This window comes from Sus scrofa, chromosome 5 (genome assembly GCF_054392235.1).
Source record: "Sus scrofa isolate SSC_HxYL_T2T_F1_AM1 chromosome 5, Sscrofa_HxYL_maternal_Yorkshire_Landrace_v2.0, whole genome shotgun sequence".
In the NCBI taxonomy this organism is placed as follows: domain Eukaryota; kingdom Metazoa; phylum Chordata; class Mammalia; order Artiodactyla; family Suidae; genus Sus; species Sus scrofa.
In genome coordinates this window covers 94,065,557-94,089,972 of record NC_139387.1, presented here as the reverse complement: position 1 = coordinate 94,089,972, position 24,416 = coordinate 94,065,557, and the positions used below count along the sequence as shown (strand labels likewise).

At 41.2% G+C, this 24,416-nt stretch overlaps 1 protein-coding gene across 13 annotated transcripts in view; it reads left to right on the top strand.

The window, feature by feature from the left end:
* Window positions 1–23,133, top strand: part of CFAP54 (cilia and flagella associated protein 54) — a 312,009-nt gene extending 288,876 nt beyond the window's left edge. For all 13 annotated transcript variants that reach the window (XR_014804323.1, XR_014804322.1, XR_014804320.1 and 10 more), the window contains one exon: window positions 22,904–23,133. Coding sequence is in view for 8 of the 13 variants with exons in the window: in XM_084957512.1 (XP_084813638.1) it covers window positions 22,904–23,023 (120 nt within the window). In the remaining 5 variants the exon portion in view is untranslated. The remainder of the gene's footprint in view (window positions 1–22,903) is intronic.
* The last annotated feature ends 1,283 nt before the right edge of the window (window positions 23,134–24,416 follow it).

Genomic DNA, 24,416 nt, shown 5'->3' with positions numbered 1-24,416 from the left:
AAAGGAACAAAAGAGAAACAGAATCAAATGGAAACAAGGTTTAAAATGGTAATAAATACATATATATTTTATCAATAATTACCTTAAAAGTCAATGGACTGAATGCTCCAATCAAAAGACAAAAGAGTGGCAGATTGGACAAAAACAAGAGCCTACAACATGCTGTCTACAAGAGATTCACCTTAAGGCAAAGGACACCTATAAATTGAAAGTCAGGGAATTGGAAAAGATATTTCATGACAATGGAAAAGATAGGAAAGCAGGAGTGGCAATACTTGTATCAGACTTTAAAACAAAGGCCATAAAGAAAGACAAAGAAGGACACTGTTTAATGATAAAAGGATCCATTCAAGAAGAGGATATTATAACCATCAATATATATGCCCCTGAAGTAGAAGCACCCAGATACTAACAGACGTAAAAGGAGAAATTGATGGGAATACAGTAACAGGAGAATTTAACACCCCACTCACATCAATGGACAGATCCTCTAGATAGGAAATCAGTAAGGCAACAGAGATCCTAAATGACACAATAGAAAAGTTAGACTTAAATGATATTTTCAGGACATTACATCCAAAAAAATCAGAATATACATTCTTTTCAAGTGCACATGGAATATTCTCGAAGATTGACCACATACTGGGGCACAAAACTAACTTCAACAAATTTAAGAGTATAGAAATAAATTTCAAGGAGTTCCTGTCGTGGCGCAGTGGTTAACAAATCTGACTAGGAACCATCAGGTTGCGGGTTCGATCCCTGGCCTTCCTCAGTGGGTTAAGGATCCAGCGTTGCCATGAGCTGTGGTGTAGGTTGCAGACATGGCTTGGATCCCACATTGCTGTGGCTCTGGCATAGGCCAGTGGCTACAGCTCCGATTAGACCCTTAGCCTGGGAACCTCCATATGCCACAGAAGTGGCTCAAGAAAAGGCAAAAAGACAAAATAATAATAATAATAATAATTTCAAGTATTTTTCTCTGACCACAATGGCATGAAATGAGAAATCAACCACAGGAAAAGAAATGAGAAAAAGCTGACTACATGGAGACTAAACAACATGCTAATGGGTCAACGGGGAAATTAAAAAATACCTCAAGACAAATGATAATGAAAACAATCATTCAAAAATCTATGGGATGCCACAAAAGCAGAGATTAGAGGGAAATTCATAGTGATACAGACCTTCCTCAAAAAAAGAAGAAAAAGCTCAAATGGACAATTTAACCCACCACCTGAGAGAATTAGAAAAAGAAGAACAAAGGAAACCTAAAGTCAGCGGAAGGAAGGAAATTGTAAAGATCAGAGAGGAAATCAATAAAATAGAGATTTGAAAAAAATTAACAAAACCAAGAGCTGGTTCTCTGAAAGGATAAACAAAATTGACAAACCCCTGGCCAGACTCACCAAGAAAAGGAGAGAAAGAACTCAAAGAAAATAAGAAATAAAAAAAGGAGAAATCTCAATGGATACTGCAGAAGTACGATAGAATCACAAGAGAATACTATGAACAATTAAATGCCAACAAATTTGACAACCTAGAATAAACGGACAACTTTCTAGAGACATACTACCTACCAAAACTGAATCAAGAAGAAACAGATCAACTGAACAGACCCATCACTAGAAATGAAATTGAGTATGTAATAAAAACACTCCCTACAAACAAAAGTCCAGGACCAGATGGCTTCACAGGTGAATTCTATCAAACATACAAAGAACTTATACCCCTCCTTCTTAAACTTTTCCAAATGGTTGAAGAAGGAACACACCCAAAGACATTCTATGAAACCACCATCCTCCTAATACCAAAACCAGACAAAGATACTACCAAAAAAGAAAATTGTATCTTTGATGAATATATACACAAAAATTCTCAAAAAAATTTAACCAACCAAATCCAACAACATATAAAAAAGATCATACACCACAACCAAGTGGGATTCATCCCAGGTTCACAAGGATGGTTCAACATACACTTATCAATCAACATCATATACCACATTAGCAAAGGAAAAGTCAAAAACTACATGATCATCTCAATAGATGCAGAAAAAGCATTTGGTGAAGTCCAACATCCATTCATGATAAAAACTCTTACCATGGAGTTCCCGTCGTGGCGCAGTGGTTAACGAATCCGACTAGGAACCGTGAGGTTGCGGGTTCGGTCCCTGCCCTTGCTCAGTGGGTTAAAGATCCGGCGTTGCCGTGAGCTGTGGTGTAGGTTGCAGATGCGGCTCGGATCCCGCGTTGCTGTGGCTCTGGCGTAGGCCGGTGGCTACAGCTTCAATTCGACCCCTAGCCTAGGAACCTCCATATGCCGCGGGTGCGGCCCAAGAAATAGCAACAACAACAACAACAAAAAGACAAAAGACAAAAAAAAAAAAAAACAAACTCTTACCAAAGTGGGTATAGAGGGAACATAACACAACAAAAGCCAATTATGACAAACGCACAGCCAGTATAATACTCAATGGAGAAAAGATGAAAGCCTTCCAGTTAAAACCTGGAACGAAACAAGGATGCCCACTCTTACCACTTTTATTCAACATAGTATTAGAAGTCCTAGCCACAGCAATCAGACAAACAAAAGAAATAAAACGTATCCAGATTGTAAGAGAAGAAGTAAAATTGTCACTCTATGCAGATGACATGATAGTATATACTAAAAACCCTAAGGAGTTCACACACAAAAAATACTCAAACTGATCAACAAATTGAGCAAAGTAGCAGAACATAAGATTAACATTCAGAAATCAATTGCATTTCTGTATACTAACAATGCAGTATTAGAAAAGGAATATAAAAATACAATACTTTTTAAAATCACACCCCCAAAATTAAATACCTGAGTAAACCTAAGGAGGTGAAAGACTTACATGCTGAGTATTATAAACATTAATCAAGGAAATTAAAGAGGATTTAAAGAAATGGAAAGATATGCCATGCTCCTGGATTGGAAGAATCAATTTTTTTTTTTTTTTTTTGCTTTTTAGGGCCGCATGTGTGGCATATCAAGGTTCCCAGGCTAGGGGTACAATCAGAGCTACAGCTGCCAGCCACAGCCACATCATATCTGAGCTGCATCTGCAACCTATACCACAACTCATGGCGATGCCAAATCCTTAACCCACTGAGAGTGGCCAGGGATCCAACCTGCAACCTCATGGTTCCTAGTTAGATTTTTTTTCACTGCTCCATGACAGAAGCTCCATCAATATTGTTAAAATGACCATACTACCCAAAGAAATCTACAGATTTGATGCAATTCCTATCAAATTACCCATGACCTTTTTAACAGAACTGAACAATCCAAAAATTTATATGGAACCATAAAAGACCCAGAATTGCCAAAGCAATCCTGAGGAACAAAAACCAAGGAGGCATAGCTCTCCCAGACTTCGGGCAATATTACAAAGCCACAGTAATCCAGACAGTCTGGTACTGGTACCAAAACAGACATACATAGACCAATGGAACAGAATAGAGAACACAGAAATAAACCCAGACACCTATGGTCAATTAATCTTTGACAAAGGAGGCGAGAATATAAAATGGGGAAAAGACAGTCTTTTCAGTAAGGGGTGTTGGAAAAACTGGACAGCTGCATGTAAATCAATGAAACTGGAATACACCCTCACACCATGCACAAAAATAAACTCAAAATGGCTTAAAGACTTAAATGTAAGACAAGACACCATAAAACTTCTAGAAGATAACATGGGCAAAACATTCTCTGACATCAATCATACAAATGTTTTCTTAGGTCAGTCTCCCAAAGCAATAGAAATGAAAACAAAAATAAACCAGTGGGACCTAATCAAACTGACAACTTTTGCACAGCAAAGGAAACCATAAAAAAATAAAAACAAAGACAACCTACAGAATGGGAGAAAATGCTTTCAAATGATGCAACTGACAAGGGCTTGATCTCTAAAATATACAAACAACTTATACACCTCAACAACAAAAAAACCAACAACCCAATTGAAAAATGGGCGAAAGACCTGAATAGACATTTCCCCAAAGAAGATATACAGATGCCCAACAAGCACATAAAAAAAAATGCTCGGAGTTCCCGTGGTGGTGCAGTGGTTAACGAATCCGACTAGGAACCATGAGGTTGCGGGTTCGGTCCCTGCCCTTGCTCAGTGGGTTAAAGATCCGGCGTTGCCGTGAGCTGTGGTGTAAGTCTCAGACGCAGCTCGGATCCTGCGTTGCTGTGGCTCTGGCGTAGGCTGGTGGCTACGGCTCCCATTAGACCCCTAGCCAGGGAACCTCCATATGCCGCGAGAAGCGGCCCAAGAAATGGCAAAAAGACCAAAAAAAAAAAAAAAATGCTCGACATCATTATTAGAGAAATGCAAATCAAAACTACCATGAGGTACCACCTCACACCAGTCAGAATGGCCATCATAAGTCCACAAATAACAAATGCTGGAGAGGGTGTGGAGAAAAGGGAACCCACCTGCACTGTTGCTGGGAATGGAACCTGGTATGACCACTATGGAGAACAGTATGGAGGTACCTTAGAAAACTATACATAGAACTACCATATGACCCTACAATCCCACTCTTGGGCATATATGGGACAAAACGTTCATTGAAAAAGACACACACACCCGCATATTCATTGCAGCACTATTCACAATAGCCAAGACATGGAAACAACCTAAATGTCCATCAACAGATGAGTGGATTAAGACGATATGGTACACATACACAATGGAATACTACCCAGCCATAAAAAAGGAACAAAATAATGCCATTTGTAGCAATATGGATGGAACTAGAGACTCTCATACTAAGTGAGGTCAGTCAGAAAGACATATACCATATGATATCCCTTATATCTATAATCTAATAAATAGCACAAATGAACTTTTCTACAGAAAAGAAATTCATGGACTTGGAGAAAAGACTTGTGGTTGCCAAGGGGGGAGCCAGAGGGAGTGGGATAGACTGGGAGTTTGGGGGTGGTAGTGCAAACTATTGCCTTTGGAATGGATAAGCAATGAGGTCCTGCTGCATAGCACAGGGAACTATATCCAGTCACTTGTGATGGAACATGATGGAGGATAATGTGAGAATAAGAGTGTGTGTGTATATATGACCGGATCGCTTTTCTGTACAGCAGAAATTGACAGAGCACTAAATCAACTATAATAGAAAAAATAAAAACCTTAAAAAAAAAAAGCTGCCCAAGGTCCTACACCAGGTAACTGTCAGAGCCAAGACTGGCAGACCCCAGAGCCTGTGGAGTCAACCATCGTCATTACCCTTAAGCCAGCACTGTCCTTCCTCTTCAGTTTGGAAACTCTTGGTCATTCTGGTAGAGAGACTGGTGGAGCAGTAAGTCACTGAGGAAGACTTAGAGTCAGGGTAGAGACAGGGTTAGAGAGCGGTGTGTGTGCTGGTTAACAGACAGGCTTGAGAGCCCAACTGCCTGGCTCCAAATCCCAGCCCAGCTCTGCCATTTGCTGTTTGTGCAACCCTAGGCATGTTGTTTAACCTCGATGCTTCAGTTCCCCTGTTTGTAAAATAGGAATAAAAGTAAAACTTACCTCATCGGGTTGTTGTGTGGATTAAATGAGCTAATCCAGATAAAACTTTTGGGGAGTTCCTTGTGGCACAGCAAGTTAAGGATCCAGCATTGTCACTGCGGCGGCTCAGGTTCAGTCCCTGGCCTGGGAACTTCCACATGCTGCAGGCATGGCCAAACAAACCCAAACATAAAAATCCTCTTCACACGGTGTCTGGCACATACTAAGCAACATAGTTGGTTACTGTTATTATCATGATAATCCTTAGATAGTTCACTTGGACTTAGACCCTTGTAAATAGATTTGCTTCCTTAAGAAGAATAGCAAATGCCTGAGAGAAAAAATACATTCCCAAAAGAGAGGCTGGAATAATGCAAGCGCTAGGAATCTACCGCTCTTAACGACACATATCCCCCAGTCTTACCTGTTCCAGTTACCGTGTTTATACAACAAGGCATCCTACACTTAGTTGTATAAAATGACCATTATTTCATTAAGCTCAGGGCTTCTTTGGGTCACATACTCAGAAAGGGTGGAGAGGGGCAACTTGTCTCTGATCCACAGTATTTGGGGCATCTGCTAAGAAGACTTGAAGGTGATTCAGCTGCTGGGGGCCGGAATCCCTGAAGGCTCAGGGGCTCATTTGGTTTGGTGCTTGATGCTGGCTGTTGGTTGGGGGCCAGAACACAACTCATGACCTCTCTCTGGCTGGTGGGCCTCCACACGGTATGCTATCTGCATTTCAAGAGTGAGCCTCCCCAGAGTTCCCACTGTGGCTCAGCAGGTTAAGAACCCCATTAGAATCTATGCGGATGCGGGTTCGATCCCTGGCCTTGCTCATTGGGTTAAGGATCTGACGTTGCCTCAAGCTGCAGCATGGGTCACAGATGCAGCTCAGATCTGGTGTTGCTGTGGCGTAGGCCGGCAGCTGCAGCTCCAATTCGACCCCTAGCCTGGGAACTTCCACATGCCACAGGTGCAGCTCTAAAAAGAAAATAACTAAGAGTGAGCCTCCCGGGAGAAGCAGGCAGAAACTCCATCCGGGTTTAGGCCCTCGTCTGGAAGTTCTGTGACAACCCTTCCCTGCTCGTCCCTGTGCCATCCACATTCAAGGGAGGACGCGGCCTCCACCTCTTGATAGGAGAAGTGTCAACATCAGATTGTACGAAGGACACATGGGTTGGCCGCTCCTCTTGCAGCCATTTGGGGAAGATGCAATGGGCCACCGCAGCCAGTGAAACACTCCCTGTTTCTAGGCCTCTTCCCGCTCTGAGAGAGGCCGCTCCTGGCAACCCAGTTGGGTCATTTTTTTAAATTAGCTGTGCGTGCTAGGTAACTGTCATGGGGTTGCTGAGTGTATCTGTACCATAGGGTAGAGGATGAACTAGGTGGATTCTTTGAATAACCTACCCTGCTTTTCTACGTGGTGGATGGCATCGCATGTGTCCTTAATTGGTGTGGAACAGCTTCCACTTTACCTTTTCACTGCAGGGGGTGGGGGTGGGGGGCCTTTATGTCCTAAAGGCTATTTAACTTCCTTTGGCTTATTTTGTTATATCACCCTGTGCCTCTTGGTTTCTTTCTTTTTTTAAAAACAAAACTTCCCAAATGTTGACCTTGAGCATACTGCCTTGAAACTGTCATCGACAGCTCCGGAAACAAGGTATTCTGTGCTAGGCGTGTACTAAGTTATGAAAAAGTTAATTCCATTAATATCACTTCTTTTGGTTAAGTTGCAAGTTGCAGGGGTTTTTTGGGGTTTTTTTTTGTTTTGTTTTTTTTTTTTTTTTTTGTACCAGCCAAGAGCTGTCTGAATAGATTTCATGGGCATCAAGAATTACATCTCTCTTCTGCAAGACATTATCATTCTGTCCTCAAGTGAAGAGTATCCTTTGTGTGTAAGTTCAGGAGACATCCACTTAATATTCTCCTATTCTTTTGAAGACAATGCCAGATGACATCAGTTCCACACTGCTTTTAAAACACGGCTCTGACTTTGATTCCATCCGCTCACTGTTCCACTTCTAACTGTCAGATTTGGCTAAGGGAAAAAGAAAGCCCTTAAGAAAAGGCCAGGCTATTAATGTGCTCTTCAAAATGCTAAGAAAAGGCTAAGCTGTTTATAGCGTTTTCAAAATGCTCATCTCTCAGAGATTTGCCAGCAACAGTGTCAAGGTGAAATAGCTCTCCTTCATCCAGGAGCCGAGAGTCTTTGTGTTATCTGTGCTCAAAGCACTGGTCCTACTTTTGTTAGACGTGCAATTTGGGGGTATAATGATACTTGGAGAGAATTTAAACCAAAATATGGTCATGAACCTGATAGTGTGTATTTACTGTGAAAGTGGCAAGAAGTGTGAGCATGCACTGCTTGAGAAAGCAAGCCTGGCTTCATTCTAAGGGCAGCGGTGTTTCAGAATCCAGGGGGCAATTTCCCAAAGTTTAGTCACTTTGTACAACTGCAGAGGAGGTGAGAGGCAGGGGTGTTATTAGCAGATCTGCTCGTTGCTTTCTGTTTGCTGAAACCTCAGTTAAGTGCTTAGTTCTATTCACTTCATCCGTTTTGCTAAATGGTTTTGTCTTGATTAAGATCTGGACTCCAATAATGGGATTATATTTTCATTTCAGGAGGCTGTTGATTTTTGCTTCATATAGCTGAGTCAGTTGACAAAGCCTTTTGGAATTCTACAGACAAATGTTCTTCATAGTTAAATACATCCACAAAGGAGGAAGGGGGTGTAAATTTACCCATTTTCCATGTTAATACTTTGGACACTAGTCATTCGAGATTTTTGCTCTTATTTCTCCTGTATCTCAGGCAGCTGATGCCATTATGTTTTCTTCTCTACCCCCTGGAAGAGCACTCGGCACACGTCCCAGCCCCAGTTTTGCTCTTGAGAACAAGTCATTAGTCCTTAAAGAACTCAGGTCAATTAGACGCTATCAGAGGTCTGAGAAGAAACATATCTCAGTGGATAAGAATGTGATTCATTCTTGGTTCCACCATCTGTTGATGGTGTGGCCATGAGCTACTTACTTTGCTCCTCTGCTTCGGTTCCTTATCTACACAGTGCTGATAGCTACTCCTCGTGTAGGATGCATGCAACACATCTGGCATGGCGTGTGCCCATCAATGCCAGGGGAAACATGCAATACATTGTGGCTTCATCTTTTTCCAGCCTTAAAATAATGGGAAATCTGTCATCTTTTCCCAGCCTTAAAATAATGGGAAATCTGTCATCTTTTAAAATTTGATCATTAGTAACCCTCTGCATTAGTGGCCTTTTGGCCTATCTGAGTGTTTGCCAATTTTCAAGAATAAATGGATATTTAATAATGTATTCCTATTATTTTTCAACCATCCTTTTAAAATTAAACTTCTAGAGGCCCTTGAGACTCATATGCAGTTTTAAGAAATAATTACATAGGGGAGTTCCCGTTGTGGCGCAGTAGTTAACAAATCCAACTGGGAACCATGAGGTTGCAGGTTCGATCCCTGGCCTTGCTCAGTGGGTTAAGGATCTGTCGTTGCCATGAGCTGTGGTGTGGGTCACAGATGTGGCTCGGGTCCCACGTTGCTGTGGCTGTGGCTGTGGCCGGCGACTACAGCTCCGATTAGACCCCTAGCCTGGGAACCTCCATATGCCATGGGAGTGGCTCAAGAAAAGGCAAAAAGACCAAAAAAAAAAAGAATTATATAGGAACAGAACATAGCATAAAAATGTAGTACAATACCACAACCAGGAGAGTGACATTAATAAAGTCGAGATACAGAATAATTGCATCACCACGGGGACCACTCCTGTTGGCCTTTTATAGCCACCCCCGTGTCTTACCCCCAAACCTGCCCCTGACCGTCTACCATTACTAATGTATTCTCCGTTTCTGATAATGTTATCATTTCAAGAATGTTACATTAAAGGAACCATACAGTATGTAACCTCTGGGGCCTCCGCATTTTTTTGCTCAGCTTAACTCCCTGGAGGACCACTCAACTATACTTTTGATGAACCAAAAAATCCTTGTGAATATTGACACATTTTGCTCTGGCCCAAGACTGCCTGATGTGGTGCCTGGCACACAGTATGGGGCAAACAGCCGACGAGGCTCAGGGGTGGCTCCCGCCCCACCTAATTGACCCTTCCTCTCCCCCTTCTCTCCATCCTTCTTCTCCCTCCTTACCTCCCTCTTCTCCACATCCTCTTACTAATATCAACAGACAAAGGCTGATTGCGCATGTTAGAAACACCAAAAACAGTTACAAAAACTCCTTATGTGAAACTGCTTTGTAAACTGCAAGCTCTGTTGGACCGCCTATCAGAAATTGCTGGTCAGTATTGGCCACATGGTAAGAACGGTTTGCTGCTGCTTGTGGTGTGTGTGGTGTGAACCAAGGGGTCGGCGTGAGCAATGTTCCTTTCCACCGTGCACGTGGGTCTGCCCTCCAGTTTGCTGCTGCGGTGGGAGCTGCGAGCTAACAAAGGCCTTCGTGCTTTCACTCGGAGCAGCAGAGTCCCCTGAACCAAAAGCAAATGTCAGTTCACATTCTTTGTGAGCCTTTGCTCTGAAAAAGAGTCCCCTGTTTCCAGGGGCCTGATGGTAAGCGCACTGAGCTCCTTCATAAAAAAGCAAAAGCATCAAGAAATGCCAGGTGCTGTTCAAACTCTGGAGTCTTCATTTCAGCATCCCAGGTCAAACGCCCACGGGCGGACCAGTCAGAGCTGCTCAGGAGGGAACCCTGCTTTGGCATTTGTACCCAGTTAGAGCATTTCTCTAAATTCGCTGCTGAGGGTCAAGGACTTGGCCTTTAAGTGGAGTTCAACCCTTAATTCTGCAGGAAGGTCCCCTCCCTATTCAGAAATACATCAAGGGGCGGACCGGCTTGCCAGAGCTTGTGTGTTTAAGAAAAGATAGCTCAGGCTCTGCTGTGCTAACAAATAAACCCCAGATCTCAGCGGCAATAAAGATTGCTTGCTTTCTCATCCCGAGTCCAGTAAGGAGGTGGCTTCAGCTTGTCACCATGCTGCCGGGGCTACAGGCCTCGGCGTAGGAGGAGCGGACTAGGGGCTTTCGCAGGATGTCTTTCAGAAGTTGAGCGACTGTGCGTACTGGTTTGCCTGCAGCAGTCACAGCGTTTACGTGTTGATTTGGGGTGACAGTTAATGTGGTCTCCTCTTATTCTCAGAAGTGTCCCGGTTTAGGCAGTTAATCCAAATGGCCATTTCTAAGAGCCAGCATGGAATGGCCACCATCGTTTCTGCTCAGATCCCGTCATGCAGAGGAGCAAGCACAGACTTCAGAGAAGTCTGACACCACAGGCATCTGCAGGAATGCCGTGAGGCTTTTTTAGCAGAATCAAAACTCACTTCAATTACCAGAACTCTGTGGAGAAGTTACGATAGAAATATGATATTCTTATGAACTCAGCCACCTCATCTCATCACACACTGTGGTAGGCTGAATCGTGGCCCCCCAGAGATGTCCACATCTTAATCCCCAAGACCCATGACCTTATGTGACCAGAGGGACTTGGCAGACATGATTAAATTGAGGATATTGAAGTGGGGAGATTATCCTGGATTATTCAGGTGGGCCCTAAATGTAGTAACAAATGTCCTTTTAAAAGGAAGGCAAAGGAGTTCCCGTCGTGGCTCATTGGTTAATGAATATGACTAGGAACCATGAGGTTGTGGGTTCGATCCCTGGCCCTCCTCTGCGCGTTAAGGATCCAGTGTTGCCGTGAGCTGTGGTGTAGGTTGCAGACACGGCTCGGATCCCGTGTTGCTGTGGCCCATGGTGTAGGCCGACGGCTACAGCTCCGATTAGACCCCTGGGCCTGGGAACCTCCATATGCCGCAGGAGCAGCCGAGGAAATGGCAAAAATAAAATGAAGTAAATAAAAACGAAAGGCAGGCAGAGAGAGACTTGATGGCAGAAGAGGAGAAGGTGAGAGGTTGGAGTGATGTGGTTTGCAGACGGACAAGGGTGCCAGAAATCAAGGAAAACAGGTGGCCTCCAGAAGCTAAAATAGGCAGACAGATGCTTTGCCCAGAGCCTCCAGAAGGAAGCAGCCATGCTGACACCTTGACTTTAGTCCCATGAGACGGAATTCGGATTGCTCCTCTCCAGGACTTACACCTTGTGCCGGTGTAAGTCTTTAGGTTTGTCCTTCACTTGTGACAGATGCAATAGGAGACTGGTGCACACGTACATTCTGAGGTTCAGCGTGTGACTTTAGATTTCTGATTCTGCTGAAAGGAGGTACTACTCTCATCCTTATTTTGCATGTGAGAAATTTAAGTGGCTTGCCCAAGGTGCCTTAGCTAGTGTGAGAGCCAGGATTTAACCCCAGGCAGACTGGCTCCTCAGATGCTATTCCCAGCCACGCTGCCCCACTGCCTCTACCCTGCACTGTCCTCTGAGCACCCCCTGCCACATCTGTCGTTGTGCTCCGGCTCCCCGCTCTCCTCCCACACCCACCTGACTTCAGCCTCCCGCTCCTCCCATGGGCTCTGTGGTACCCTGGACACTTTTCCAGCTTCGGCTTTTTGAAATTCGATGGAAGGTCCTAGGGCTTCCATAGGGAATTTCTCAAGAAAAATTGGGCTTCAGGTGAAATTATTGAATTCTTCATATTTAAATCTTTCATATTTAAGTGTCTGGGAGGATACTCTTTGAGGGAAGATATTATTTCTGAATCTTCTTCCTACGCCTTCATTTCAAATTCTCTTCCTCGTAGCCTACAGGGGGGAAATGTTCCTAAGGGTAATCAAATAAAGTGATTAATAGAAATGACACTGGAAATATATTAAATTTATCTTGCCATGCCCCAGAAAAGAAGCATGTAGAAATGTGGTGTTAAAAAATCTTACTACTTTGGAGTTCCTGTCATGGCTCAGTGGTTAGCCAACCTGACTAGCATCCATGAGGATGTGGGTTCAATCCCTAGCCTTGCTCAGTGGGTTCAGGATCTAGTGTTGCCGTGACCTGTGGTGTAGGTTGCAGATACGGCTTGGATCTCGAGTTGCTGTGGCATAGGCCAGTGGTTACAGCTCCAGTTAGACCCCTAGCCTGGGAACCTCCACATGCCACGGGTACAGTCCTAAAAAGCAAAAAAAATAAATAAATAATAACAAAAAATAAATAAAATAAATTTTTTAAAAATCGTAGTGCTTTAAATCTCCCATTAGCTTGTATTGGTTATATGCTAGTATGCATTTTGCCATGTTGCCATTTGTTTAGTAATTAAGCCCTGAATCAGATATTTATGCCTTTGTGGCCCCTTCACTGAGCCTTTCGGATCTCCCCCTTCAGAACTGAAGCACTTATTTTTTCCAGCTTCAGGAATGTTCTGACCAATAGCCTTCAGCTCTCAACTCTCTCCAGGAATTGTCCCTGGCTAAAGGACATAGCCTCTGGGGGAGAGGGGTTGTCTGTTTCTAATTACTGGTTGATATAGGGGTGCAAAGATCTGACCCCCCTGACACACACAGAGTTCCGGACGACTCTGAGGGGCCATTCCAGCTTCAAAGCTCCCTGCAGGGTTTGTTGTGACTGCACTGAAACCTCCCTCTCTCTGCCTAATCCTGCTTTCCTCCCTCTCCCTACGGGCTATAGATCCAAGGACATGCCCCAGTAAACCTCCTGAAAGCTAAGTTCCATCTCAAGGTCTGCTTCCCAGGATCCTGAACTGCAACCATGAGTTTAAAACATTTTTTTAAATAAAGATCCCTCACTGGTGATGAATACATAAGAGTGTCCAATTAATCCTTATTTGTTGGAATTAGAAGAGCTCTCAGGGAACTTGGATATATACTTTCTCGCTCAAAGTTGATTTTCCAACATAGAAGTAAGAGGAAAACATCATACACATGTCACCCACTCATGATTAAAAATACATTCTACAGTGTGACGCAGAGTTCAATCATATTTTCCCTCGACCTCTGTTTGAACAGCTAATTTACAAATAAAGTCTGCAAAACAAAGACTCCAGCCCATGTCAATTCTCAATCAATGCAGCCTGCTTTTTCAGAGAAAAGAGTTTTTTTCCCAGAGTAAAAAAGCTAAGACCTGTTAAAGCTTTAAAGCATCTTCTAAAAATAAAAGTAATGATGTGAAGTACAATATTATCACGTATCACGCGTTATCAGAATTTATACTCGCATCTCCACAGAGAATGAGGAATAGACAGTTTTACAACACACTGAATATAAGCATTGCTGTTAAATCCTCTACCCACGAACACTCTTCCTTTCATTCTCCCCCCAACCCCTGATTATAAGCCCTGAACCATTGGCCATGAACTTGGCATCTGGCCTTTATGCCTTATGCACTTCATTGATGGTTGCATAACTCACGCTTCCTGTTCTGATTAGAGCTTTTGATATTTTAAAGGGGATTTGCCCTGTTTGAGACCCTTTATTCGTTCTTTATATGATGAAAAAGATTTTCCTGGAGGGAGAGAGCAGCTGTTCTTTCTGCACAATAGGGTGTCAGATTTCAAAGACTCCTTTTCTCTGGGACTTAGACTCTCCAACCATCAGAATAAGCTTGGATATGTACAGCCTAAACTTTTACTTTTTTCTTAAGGGCTTCTTTTTGCTCTTAAAGGATTGTTTTCTTAAATAGTTCCCCATAAAAAGCATTTACCTATAATGAAGATAGCACTGGCAGCTCTATCATTTTCCATCACGCAGTGCTAGGGCTCAGCCTGGAGTAGGGTATAGGGGGGAATGTGAGCAGAAGGGGTGCCAGTGAGGAGGAGGGGGTGGGGGGAGGAGGAGAAGGAGGGAAGGAGAAAGCCCCAAAGGCCACAGAGACATTCACTAGCTGAACAGTTTGGCTTTTCCTGACGCCAGCTGAGGGTACAATGCTCTGATACCCACTGGGTGCCCAACAATTCAATCCACGTCTGACACTCCCGCCCACAGTCAGCACAGACTCCCACAGCTTAGGGCTCAATCCAAGAATGCCCTACTTCAGCTGCCAGCTGCAAACGAGGAGCCCAGGCAAACCCATGCCTCTGCCCTAGCCGACTACAAATTCAGAAGTTCCCCCAGTGCCCCCTGAGGTTCGATGAGTTGCTATAATGACTCACAGAACGCAGGAAAATGCTCTACTGATGAGCACCCGTTTATTATGCAAGACCTGAGGAAGAGCCAAATGGCAAAGAGGCACAGAGCGAGATAGGGAGGGTGGGAGGAGCAGAAATTCCATGCCCTCTCTGGGTGCCTCACCCTCCCAGCACTTCAATTTGTTTTACCAACCAAGGAGTTCCTCAAAACGTGTCATCATGGGGTTTTTATAGAGCTCTCATCATGTGAGCATGATTGAATCGCTCCTGGCCCGTTGGCGACAGAACTCCGTCTCCAGTTCCTGTCTGCTCCCGAGAGGTCAGAGCGTTGGGCTGAAGGTTTTCTCTCTCTAGTCACATGGTTGGTTTTCCTGGTGACCAGCCTCATCCTGAAACTAATCTAGGCACCTTTCCCCACCTTAGTCGACCTTTTTTTTTTTTTTTGGTACCACAACTATAAACCATGAATGTCACCTAAAAGTGGTTCTTAAACACATATCCCAGTGAGGAGTTCCCATCATGGCTCTGCAGGTTAAGAGCCCAGCTAGTATCCATGAGGATGTGGGTTCGCTGCTCAGTGGCTTAAAGGATCCAGCGTTGCCACAAGCTGTGCTGCAGGTCGCAGATGTGGCTCGGGTCTGGCATGGCTGTGGCTGTGGTGTAGGCTGGCAGCTGTAGCTCTGATTATACCCCTAGCCTGGGAACTTCCATATGCTGCAGTTGCAGCCCTAAAAATAAAATAAAATAAAATAAAATGGTTAACTTAAAAAAAACAAAAAAACAAAACTCACCACCAGTGAACATAGTCTCTCCACATATTCCTTTCATGGAGGCGTTTTTCATGTGTTTCAAGAAAAAGGCCACTGTTCAAAATATTTCTGGCATCTGCTTAGAAGTGAACATGGAGACAGGGCTACTTGTGTTGCTGAAATGTTTTTGGCTAGACTGAAACATTTGGTTTCTGGACTATGTGGGGCACTATATCCGAGCAAGAATTGCCCTTTACTAAAAGGTGAGCTGCTCAAGGAAACACCAGGCAGAGCCAGGGCACAGGGGTCGTAGAGGGTCAACGACAGTCATGGTAATGATTTTAGGATGGATTCTGTTCTTAGGCAATGCAACACCTGAACCAATTTCCTGAACATGTGTTTTCTCTGCCATAATCCCGTCTTCACAATGTTTTTTAGTTTTTATGTATTTATTTATTTACTTTGTCTTTTGTCTTTTCAGGGCCACACTCGTAGCAAATGGAAGTTCCCAGGCTAGAGGTCGAATTGGAGCTACAGCTGCCGGCCTACCCCACAGCCACAGCAGCGCCAGATCCGGGCCACGTCTGTGACCTACACCACAGTGCACGGCAACGCTGGATCCTTAACCCACTGAGCGAGGCCAGGTTCCTAGTTAGATTCGTTTCCGCTGTGCCACCATGGGGACTCCCTGTCTTCAATTTCTAACTTTCTTGTTCTCTGCAAAATGTCTTTATAATGTTATTTCTTTCAATTTTAATTTAAAAGATTTCTACCATCTCACCAGTATGACCCTTTTGTCTCATATTATGTTAAAAATACTTCTATTTAAAGTTTTATTAATACAAAAATTAAGAGTGATGAAAAAGATAATCTTGTTCTCAGCAAAGTGTGAAATTTCCTGTGGTCTTCTCACCCTCCTAAGAGTTTGGTGCTCTTTCTGTTAGACTGGGGAGAAAAACATTATTGTTGGTATTGGGATTCTCTTGATCATATAAAGTACAGTGAAACCAAATATATCTCGTCTTCTCTCATCTGGAACTTTTATTAAATGGGTCACCAGACATTCATAATATGAGTTCTTAAGTAAGCTAGTATCATATTATCCTTTCTACTTTGGAATGTGTGTTTTTTCCCCAGTCCAAAAAAAAAAAAAAAAAATCCAATAAATCACTAACTTCAAAGACTCGGGTGATATATTGAGAAGAGATAGAAAACATGGTAGAAAAAGATATATGTGAGAATGCTAGATAAAAACAGTATTTGCTTTCCTACCTTGGAGGTATTTTTTATGACTGCGACTCTGTATTTTAAGGTTCTTGAAAGGAGGCAAAGTTAAATCCTTCCATCACGAAGCTTGCAATTTTTTACATCCGGCTCACCAATTACAAACACAGGCAAATCTAATTGATTAGTGGCGATTTGGCTTTCTCTCCTTTATCTTGGTCATTAACACTTAGAATCAATGAAAAGGTAACTGACACTGTGCTGAGAGAAGCAAGAAGAGGTCTCTAAGTAGTTGCTCAACAAAAACTCAGTGGACTGAGAAAAATCATAGACACTGTGATAACAATACGATTTTTCTTTCAATCAAGGAAAATCATTAGAACAAAGAATAAAATCTTTCACTATGATATAATCTAGTTTTCATGTAGAAACTCATATAAAAACATAGCATTGGCAAATAACCAACTCTCCAGTGGTTTCCAAAACTCTCCCAAGTCTGAGTCCAGGCCAGGTTTTAATGAACCCCTTCAGCATGCCCCACCTTGATTAATTTCCTTTCCCCTCCCTGTACTATTTCAGACTTTCATCCTCTCTAGACAGGCAAAATCATCATTTCTTTAATATTGCTCCTTGAAGCATAATCTACTTGAACAAAATCACAGTCTGCTACTTACCAGGGTGTTTTTTCATTTCTTTCCACAAAACTGTTCCTAATCCAGGAAAAGGAACCAAAGTTCTCTGGTCCTTATGCTGGACAATTTGGACTCAAAGCTTTTAATGAAACACACACAATACTTCTGAAAAATGATGTAATTGCCAATCTTATCTCTGCTCAGTGACAAAGAAAGAAATTCAATAATTTCACCTGGAACCTAATTTTTCTTGAGAAGTTCCCTATGGGAGACCTAGAATCTTCCATAAAATCTCCAAAAGCTGAACCTGGAAATGTGCCCAAAATGCCACAGAGCCCATGGGGGAAAAAAATCTAACCAAGGAAGTAAAAGACCATTCAAAATGGTGAAAAGCTGAAAGCACCTCCTCTAAGATAAGGAACAGGACAAGGATGCCCACTCTTTCCACTTGTATTCAACATAGTTTCGGAAGCCCTAGCCACAGCAATCAGTGAAGAAAAGCAAATAAAAGGAATCCAAATTGGAAAGGAAAAAGTAAAACTGTCATTGTCTACATATGACATAATACCCTACACAGAAAACCCTAAGGATGCCACCAAAAAATTACTGGAGCTCATTAATGAATTTGGTCAAGTTGTAGGATACAAAATTAATATACAGAAATCACTTGCATTTATGTGCATTAACAATGAAACATCAGAAAGAGAAATTAAGGAAACAATGCCATTTGCAATTGCATCAAAAAAAAAATGCCTAGGAATACACCTACTTAAGGAAGCAAAAGACTCATACTCTGAAAACTCTTAAGATGTTGATGAAAGAAATCAAAGAGGATGCAAACCAATGGAATGATATACCATATTCTTAAATTGGAAGAATTAGTATTGTTAAAATGACCATACTACCCAAGGAAATGTACAGATTCAGTACAATCCCTATCAAATCACCAGTTTTAGAGTCCAGAAATAAACCCACACACTTATGGTCTTATCTATCACAAAGGAGGTAAGAATATATGATGGAGAAAGACAATCTCTTTAATACTGGTGCTGGAAAAAACTGGACGACTACATGCAGAAGAATGAAATTAGAACATTCTCTACACCATACACAAAAATAAACTCAGAATGAGTTAAAGACCTAAATGTAAGACCAGATACTATGAAACTCCCAGAGGAAAATACAGGCAGAAGTCTCTTTGACATAAATCACAGCAAATTTTTGGGGGGATCCACCCCCTAGAGTAATGGAAATAAAAGGAAAAATAAACAAATGGGACCTAATCAAGTATAAAAGCTTTGCACAGTTAAGGAAGCCTTGAACAAAACAAAAGACAACCTGTGGAATGGGAGAAAATATTTGCAAACAATGTGAGTTACAAAGGATTGATTTCCATAATATACAAAAAACTTATATAGCTCAATATAAAAAAACAAAAAAATGGACAGAATCCATTTTTTTTATTGAGCTTAAATAGCTCAATATAAAAAAACAAACAATCCAATCAAAAAATGTCTAAATAGACATTTCTCCAAAGAAGATATACAGATGACCATCAGGCATGTGAAAAGATGTTCAGTATCATTAATTATTAGAGAACTGCAAATCAAAACTCCAGTGAGATATCACCTCACACCAATCAGAATGGTCATCATCAAAAAGTCTACAAATAATAAATGCTCGAAAAGAGTTCCTACTATGGTGCAGTGGGTTAAGAATCCTACTGCAGCAGCTCAGGTCACTGCAGAGTTGTGGGTTTGTTCCCTAGCCCAGCACAGTAGTTAAAGGATCTGGTGTTGCTATAGCTATGGCATAGGTCACAATTGCAGCTCGCATATGATCCTTGCCCTGGGAACTTCCATATGTCACAGGTATGGGGGAAAAATGTGGTGTATATATAACAGAATATTACTCAGACGTAAAAAGGAATGAAATGCCATTTGTAACAATATGAGTGGACCCAAAGATTATATTAAGTGAAGTAAGTCTGAGAAAGACAGATATCATATTTTGTCACTTATATGTGGACATCTTAAAAAATGATACAGATGAAGTTATTTACAAAACAAAAATAGACTCATAGACATAGAAAACAAACTTATGGTTACCAAAGGATAAAGTGTGGGAGGAGGGATAAATTAGGAATTTGAGATAAATAGATAGATATACACTACAATATATCAAATAAATAAACCACAAGGACTACTCTTCCACAAGGGACTATATTCAATGTCTTTTTTTTTTTTCTTTTTTTTTTCTTTTTTTTTTGTCTTTTTGTCTTTTGTTGTTGTTGCTATTTCTTGGGCCGCTCCCACGGCATATGGAGGTTCCCAGGCTAGGGGTTGAATCGGAGCTGTAGCCACCGGCCTACGCCAGAGCCACAGCAACGCGGGATCCAAGCCGCATCTGCAGCCTACACCACAGCTCATGGCAACGCCGGATCGTTAACCCACTGAGCAAGGGCAGGGACTGAACCCGCAACCTCATGGTTCCTAGTCGGATTCGTTAACCACTGCGCCACGACGGGAACTCCTATTCAATGTCTTATTATGAACTGTAATGAAAAAGAATCTGAATTATATATATATATATATATATATATATATATATAATTTACTCTGCTGTACACCTGAAACATTGTAAATCAAGTATACTTCAATTTTTTAACAGTGCTCAATAAAAAAGTTAATTTTTGAAGTATAAAAGTAAAAAGTAATTAACTCAAGGTGAATAAAAGAGTTGAATGTAAGACCTGAAATCATAAGATTCCTAGAAAATAGACAATAAATTCATTAACATTGGTCCTAGCAACGTTTTTGTGGATCTGGCTCCAAGGAGAGGGGAAACAAAAGCAAAAATTAACAAATGAAACTATATAAAACTAAAAAGCTTCCTGCCCATCAAAGGAAAGCATTATCAAAATGAAAAGGTAACCTACTGAATGGGAGAAGATATTTGCAAATCATATATTTAGTAAGGGGTTATTATAGTATCCAAAATATATAAGGAACTCAGACAACTTAAGAAAAACAAACAAAACCCAAACAGCCCAATTAAATATGGGCAGAGGATCTGAATAGATTATTTTTCCAGAGAAGACACAGAGGTGAACAGTCACATGAAAGTATATTCAACATCACTAATTTTTAGGGAAATGCAAATCAAAGCCACAATAAGATATCACCTTACACCTGTTAGAGTAACTATTATTGAAAAGACAAGAAATAACAAATGTTGGGAAGATGGGGAGAAAAAGAAACCTTTGTACATTACTGGAAGGACCATAAATTGGTGCAGCCACTATGGAAAACAGGGTGGAGTTTCCTCAAAAAAATTAAGACTAGAACCACCATATGACCCAGCCATTCCACTTCTGGGTACTTACCCAAAGAACATGAAACATTAATTTGAAAAGATACATGTACCCCTATAGTCACTGCAGCATTATTTGCAATAGCTAAGACATGGAAACAACCTAAGTATCCAGTGATAGATGAATGGGTAAAGAAGATGTGGTATAAGTATACAATGAAATACTACTCGGCCATGAAAAAGAATGAATCCTGACATTTGCAACAACATGGATGGACCTTGAAACTATTCTGCTAAATGAAATAAATCAGATGGAGAAACACAAATACTGTATGATTTCACTTATATGTGGAATCTAAAATCAAGTGAACAAACAAAACATACTCAGACACAGAAGCTAGATTAGTAGTTTTCAGAGGGGGAAGGGAGTTGGGGAGTGGGCAAAATAGGTGAAGAAGTCAACTATATGGGGACAATGGCAACTAGACTTGTGTTGGTATTCACTTTGCAGTATTTACAGACGTTGGATTATAATGATGTCCACCTGAAACTTATATGTGGAAGAAAAAAAAATTGGAGAAAAAAAGAACAAGTATTGGAGAGGATGTGAAAAAAAAAATAGAACCATCACACATTACTAGTGGGACTGTAAAATGTTGCAGCCTCTACGTAAAACAGTTTGGTGGTTCCTCCATAAGTTAAAAATAGAATTACCATGTGATCCAATAATTTTAGTCTAGATATGGACCCCCAAAATTGAAATCAGATGTTCAAACAAAACTTGTATGTTAATAGTAACACTTCACAATGGCCAGAAGGTAGAATCGGCACAAATGTCCATCAGCATATGAATGGATAAACAAAATATGGTATATCCACAAAATGGATCATTAGTCATAAAAAGGAAGGAAGTACGGACACACACAGTAATGCGGGTGAACCTCCAAAATATTGCCCTAAGTTAAAGAAGCCAGACACAAAAGGTCACATATTGTATGGTTCCACTTTTATGAAATATCCAGAACAGGTGTAAACAGAGAAAAAGAAAGCATCTTTGTGGTTGCCAAGGACTGGGGTGGGAAAATTAGGAAAATAAAATCTAAACCAATCAAATATTTTAATCAACCTCACGTAGCTGGTACATGATGACATTTGAATGTGAACCAACCAGTCTTACTCAGAGTGTAGAGTCCTAACCTCCATGAGGTTATTGTCTCCCCGAACTGATTAAGGTGGGGTTTCTCTTACATAGCGGTAACTGAAAAAGCAAATAATGTAAATCTAGCTATCCTATTCAAAACAAAAAACAAAAAAACAAACAAAAAGGAAAAGAAAAAACCTACATGATTATGTATTTGAGGATTTTACAAGTCTTGGAAAGCTATTCCTCCAACTACTAACACTGACTACTTCAGGAATGAGTAAGAAGGCGGCGGGGCGGGGGGGGGGGTATTCATCCTTTGATTTCTTTATTATTTGAAGTTATAGAAAGCACTGCTTTGATCATTTCTTAATCCAATGAAGTCAAGGAAAAGAAATGAAAACTAGTCTCCACTTTTAAGTCTGTTATGCTTTCTTGAGAATGAAAGTTTCATTTAACAGACGGGATATTAAGAAAATTTGTTCTCCAGTTTCGTACAGGGGTTCGGGCCTGCAAGAATCGAATTCATTGTGACTGTTCTGCATGACGTTTGTTCCTTTATCTTCAAAGTACCTAGGCCTGCACGAAGCACATCCCCAGCAAACATTTGTTTCCCTTCCTGCATATTTGTCCTCTTCTTCCTGCCACTGAAATAACCAGTGCTGTGACCACAAAGCAGTCTTTATTTTCCATTTTTCAGGCTGCTGGGATAACTTTGGCTGCACGCGTTGTCAGGTGCTTCTTTCAGAAAGGGTGTGCTCCAAACATAACTCGCTTCACTCTATCAGGACTTCAGCTCAAAATGAAGGAAAGGCCCCTGTCAGCGGGGCAAGCTGTAACACAGAAGAGCAGTTCCTTAGGAACTGGGCCCAAATCCCTACACTTAGAATCATATATAAGGATTCTATTTATAGTATAGTATTTATACGAATGGTCCGTATTTCCAGACGCGTCTGCTGTTTCGTAGGCTCATTTTTATCGATTCACAGATATGAATCTCATGCCCTGTTTACAGATGCATAGGTAGGAATCTTAATAGGACAGAAAGTGATACCTGTGACATTTCAGCAGGGCAGACGTGGGAAACTTTGTGTCTTACCTTAGGCAAGTGTTTCAAATCTTGCACATAAAATTATTATAAGGCGTTGGGATCTGTGTGTTTTGAGAGCGTTTCTCCAGTCAACAGTTTGAAACAATGCATGTCATCAACACTTTCATGCTTTTTTTCAGGTCCCATTTGATATTTCGCTGCCATCTATATTCGATCTTGAGAGACTGTTTGATCTTGCTAATGGCTGTATCATATCAGGAGGAAGCCTTTTCGACTGGGTAGTGTCGATTATTCCCTGAACATCCTTTATATGTTATCCTCATAAAGGATTTAATTGTTACTATTCTTCTTGGTTTGAAATAAATCTTTGGAACTATCCTCTTATAACAAAATAAAATTGTTTTCCTGCTCAAGCCAATTTTTCTTGTAAAAAATTAGAGTTTTGAGTAATGTTTAAATGGTATCTGAATTAAATGACACTTGTTGCCTATTAAAATCTCTTACAGAGCTAGCCGTAAAAACTCTGTTTGTGCACAGTACCACCATTCACACTTTTATGTAGTTTTGGTTTACATTGTCTTTAGTTGTGTCCATCCAGGAAGACTGGATTAAACCAGTTTTTCTTGATAGGGACAGTTTTACCCCTCAGGTGACATTTGGCAGTGTCCAAAGATATTTTTGATTATTAAAACTGAGAAAAGACTAGTACTGGGATCTGGAGGGCAGAAGCCAGGGCTGCTGCAAAATATCCTCCAGTGTCCAGAAAGCCCCCCTCAAGCAAAGGTTACCTGACCCCAAATATCTGTGGTAAGATTGAGAAACTCTGGATAAACTTCAGCTTGTGGTCATTCAGCTTTGGAAGTTCGTCTGTGTGGCTTAGGAAAAATAGCTGCAGTGAATTAGATCTTTCTCTTATTTTATGCTTCTGAAAGACAGCATTGCATAAAAGTTTACAGCATGGGCTATGGAACTACATAGACATGAAGGTGAGTAGTTTGAAGAAGTAATAAGTTTTTTAAGTCGTTCCTCACCTGTAGAATGGGAACATTGGAAGGACTGTGGTGAAAATTAAGTGATGTGATTTAAAAAGGTACTTAGCACAGTACCTGAGGTAGTAACAGTCATGGTGCTAGCAGTTACTTTTTCCCATCATGTCTTTCTGACCCACTTTGTTTAGCACCAAAGAATGCTGTACATGAGTGATTCCTACCGTTGGCTCATGAATGAATATCCATGGTAAAATAGAAAAATAAGGCAACATAAATATATTTTTTTTCAAGTTAAATGTGTTTAATGAACTACCCTTTATTCTAAGATTATGGATTTCCTGCTTCCTATTTATGTTAAAATGGCCTTTCTTTTATGAAGCAGTGGTAATAGTAGCTAGTAACCAATATTTCTAAATGTTCTTATTTTACAATAAAAGAAAAAAGTAGGCATCTTATATTGCCCCCCCTCTTTTCATTTACATATCCATAAAGTTCCAAAGTCTGGGAATAGCCAGTGCAGAACTGTCAAGAAACCTCCATGGAGGAAGAGTCTTGAGCAAGACTTTTAATGATAAGGATAATAATGGTTGAAGATTCGCATGTAGGGAGGGTGCTGTTGGAGAACAGAGGCGTGAAGATGAAAATGAATACGGTGTATGTGCAAAGGACTCTCCTACGATCAATCTGGACTGGACCGTCATTA